This window comes from Aptenodytes forsteri, unplaced genomic scaffold, assembly GCF_000699145.1.
Source record: "Aptenodytes forsteri isolate BGI_AS27 unplaced genomic scaffold, ASM69914v1 Scaffold261, whole genome shotgun sequence".
NCBI lineage: Eukaryota > Metazoa > Chordata > Aves > Sphenisciformes > Spheniscidae > Aptenodytes > Aptenodytes forsteri.
In genome coordinates, this window is record NW_008795583.1 from 154,794 (window position 1) to 157,871 (window position 3,078).

Consider the following 3,078-nt stretch of genomic DNA (forward strand, 5'->3'; position numbering starts at 1 on the left):
AGCCGTCTAGCCTCGCCTCACGGCCCGCGCCTCTGGCCCGCAGGTTGTGCGACCGCAGCATGTCGGAGGGCGAGTCCAAGCAGGTGCCGAGCGGCGGCTCCGACTCAAAGCCGGAGTCCGCGTCGTCTGGCCCGGGAATGACCTCAGTATCTGCGCCGGTGACTTCCGCGGCGCCCCCGGAGGAGGAGGAGGAGGAGGAGAGCGAGGACGAGTCCGAGATCCTTGAGGAGTCGCCGTGCGGCCGCTGGCAGAAGCGTCGCGAGGAGGTCAGTGCTGGGGGCCGGTTCCTGGGCCTGGACCGCCGGGGTGCGTGGGGGAGCCTTGACCGAGCTGGGCGGGGCGTGGGACCCGTGCGGGCTCTTGTCTTGCCCTGCTGGCTGTCCTCCTTCCACCCGTCCCCGTGTCAGCCCGGGCCCCAGTGGCGAGGGGCTGTCACACTCCCGGGGTGGCAGGGATGTGGATAGCCCTTTGTGAGCTGCGGGGCCGTCTTTTCTCAGGCTCGGGAGCATTGGGGCCAGAGTGTGGCGGCCTGCTTTTCTCCCTGCATGTTCATTGTGCTGGAGGCTCTGCTGTACGGGTGGTGTCAGGGCCAGCTGTTGCTGCTGTGTTGAGCAGGGAGTGTCTCCAGCACTCCTATGCGCATCTCGTTTCGCAGATCTTTTGCTCTGTGGGAATAACAAAGAGCAATAACTAGATAGTCCTTGGTGTTCGCTAGGGAATGTGAAGTGAACAGTACCTGCTGCGGAGGCAGCCAGTTACCCAGTCTCATCGGCTTTTGAATTGTGCCTTGGTTTTGCTTTGCTTTGAAGTTTTCAATTAGGATAAAGTGTAGCCAGTTCACGCATGCAGACTTGTTTCTTGGCTTGTCTGATTTGCATCCACCTCTTAGTGCATATATCAGAATTGTCCTGTGTGAAGACACAAATAGATTAGATCTTACTGTTTTGGACCTCTCCCTTTTTCCATTCTTTGCTGCGCTCTGTTTATCTTATTCGGGGCTGTCTCCACAAACTGGTTTCTGCTTCACGTTGGCTCAGTGAAACCTGCTCTGGCTGGGCAAGCTGTATAGCTGTGGTAGTTGCTGAAAGACAGAAAATGTTAACTCTAGTGCTGCGGCACAAGTGCTGATGCAGCTTTTCTCAGCCAAGTCAGGGCTGAGCATAGAGGTTTGTCTGCTTTATCCATTATTGTAGACACAGGGTAGTTCAAACTTTGGTGGTGGTGAAAGAGTCATTTATTCTGATGTAAATTTGGAGGTCAAAGTAAGGTCAAGGATTCCCCCCGCAGTTCCTTACCTTTGCTTTCTTGAAAGCTGTCTTGGTTTTGTTAACATAAGCTAAATCCTAGCATGGTGTAGTAAGAATGTGCCTTTTCTGGTGAAGCTGTATGGTTTGGGTTGCAATGGGGAGGGTGTCTGTATGAAGCTTTAATTCTATCCTCCACAATACATTCCTTACGATAACCTGAAGTGCTTTTTCCTGTGATCTGTGCTGAATTGGCACACATTGGGGAACAAAACTGATGTTCAGTTTATGTAGTTTTTTCAATATGTTTTATTTAATACTGATCATTTTGACACAGAAAGATACACTTCTTTCCAGGCTTTTCTGTAGTCTCCTACATAAATATAAGATTTGGTAGGCTCTAGTGGTTTTTTTGGATTTCAGTTTCCCCATCTGCAGACAAATTAAGGCCTGAACACAAGAAGTTCCTTAAAATTTTAATTACTGTCTTCTAGCTTGAGAACAAGAGTGGCTGGTTGGTTTGAGGGCAGACTGCCTCTGTGTGTTGGACATATGAGCTTTGTTCCACCTTACAGATAGAGGAATGACTGGTGAAGGCCACAAAATGAATTGTTGACTGGCCTGGGGTAAACTTGGGGCCTCTGGTTCTCGAGTCTTCATCCGTCAAGGTTGCACTGCCTCACTGCAGGAAGTGCTGATTCGGTGCTGACTGATACCTGCTGCAATTGCCCGCGTGTGGGCCCTATGTCTCACATGTATATGAAAAACACAGGCTTCTAGTGATCATGCAGTTAAATTCTGTTTTGTCTCTTAATCTTGCCTGTAAGTTTGTGGCTTGATTAGGTCCAAGCTTGAGGAGTGGCACTCATTCGCTTTAACCATATGACATCATACTCTTTTTGCTGTCTTCAGCTTTTGGACTGATCTGTGCCCTGGAGTAAACTCTCCCACTGCAGATGTTCCAGCATGAAATTTATTTTGGAATAACAGCTTTACTTTCTGAGCATCCGAGTATATCAGAGTAAAGCATCTCTCGTGCCAGAGTGGTGTCCCTGTAAAGGGCTGTTAGTGTGACGGCTCAGTCAGTTGATGCTCGTTATTCCGGTCAGTGCAGCTGTGTAGATAGGCTCTTACTCGCTACCCCTCGGCAGGGAGGAGGTGTTACTCCATGGAGAAGGGACATGCCACCCCCTCTCCTGGGGATGCAATCCTGATTCTTTATCTCAGCAATACCTTCTCTGGATGCTGAATTTGGCAGCCACCTTGGAAGCAACTTAATGTGATAATCTGGAGAGAAAACAGCACGTGTGATCACGGACAGAGTAAGGTTGTATGCACTACATGTAGTCTGGTATTCCCTGGATATTACGTTCTTTACTTCTTGCTTTGAGTTGCATATGTGTAGGTGCATTCGGAAATGTAATAACCTCACTTTTTTTTTTAATTTATTTTTAATAGCTGTAGACTCTTTGTAATCAACTTCCTAGAAGAGAGGTGATGTTGCACAGAGGCTGCGCAGAGAGGGGCCCTGTGAATCTGAGGGAGCAGGCCGTCTCTGTGAACAGGAAGGGTGTAAGTGCTCAGGCTATTTACTGTAAATTAGCAGATTTCAGCAGAATAAGCCGCAGTGTGATTCCTGAGCATGTCTGCCACCTGCCTGTGCCGCCGTGGTGGGTTCTGGGCACAAAATGGTCGTGGGGTGGCAGAACAGCCCGCGGTGGCTGTGCCAGTCCCACTGCTTCCCTGCTGCCTTCTCCGAGGCGCTCAGAAGCGTTTCTCCGCCCGAGGCAAGCCGTCCTCGCGCCCTTCCGAGCACCCCGGTGCAGAGCGCACA

General features: G+C 50.4%; 1 protein-coding gene across 1 annotated transcript in view; it reads left to right on the plus strand.

Moving 5' to 3' along the window:
- Positions 1-49: 49 nt before the first annotated feature.
- The window catches only part of NRBP1 (nuclear receptor binding protein 1), a 47,753-nt gene continuing 44,724 nt past the window's right edge, over positions 50-3,078 (plus strand). The window contains exon 1 of the mRNA XM_009282300.2: positions 50-266. Within this exon, the coding sequence (XP_009280575.1) occupies positions 60-266 (207 nt within the window). The 5' untranslated portion in view covers positions 50-59. The remainder of the gene's footprint in view (positions 267-3,078) is intronic.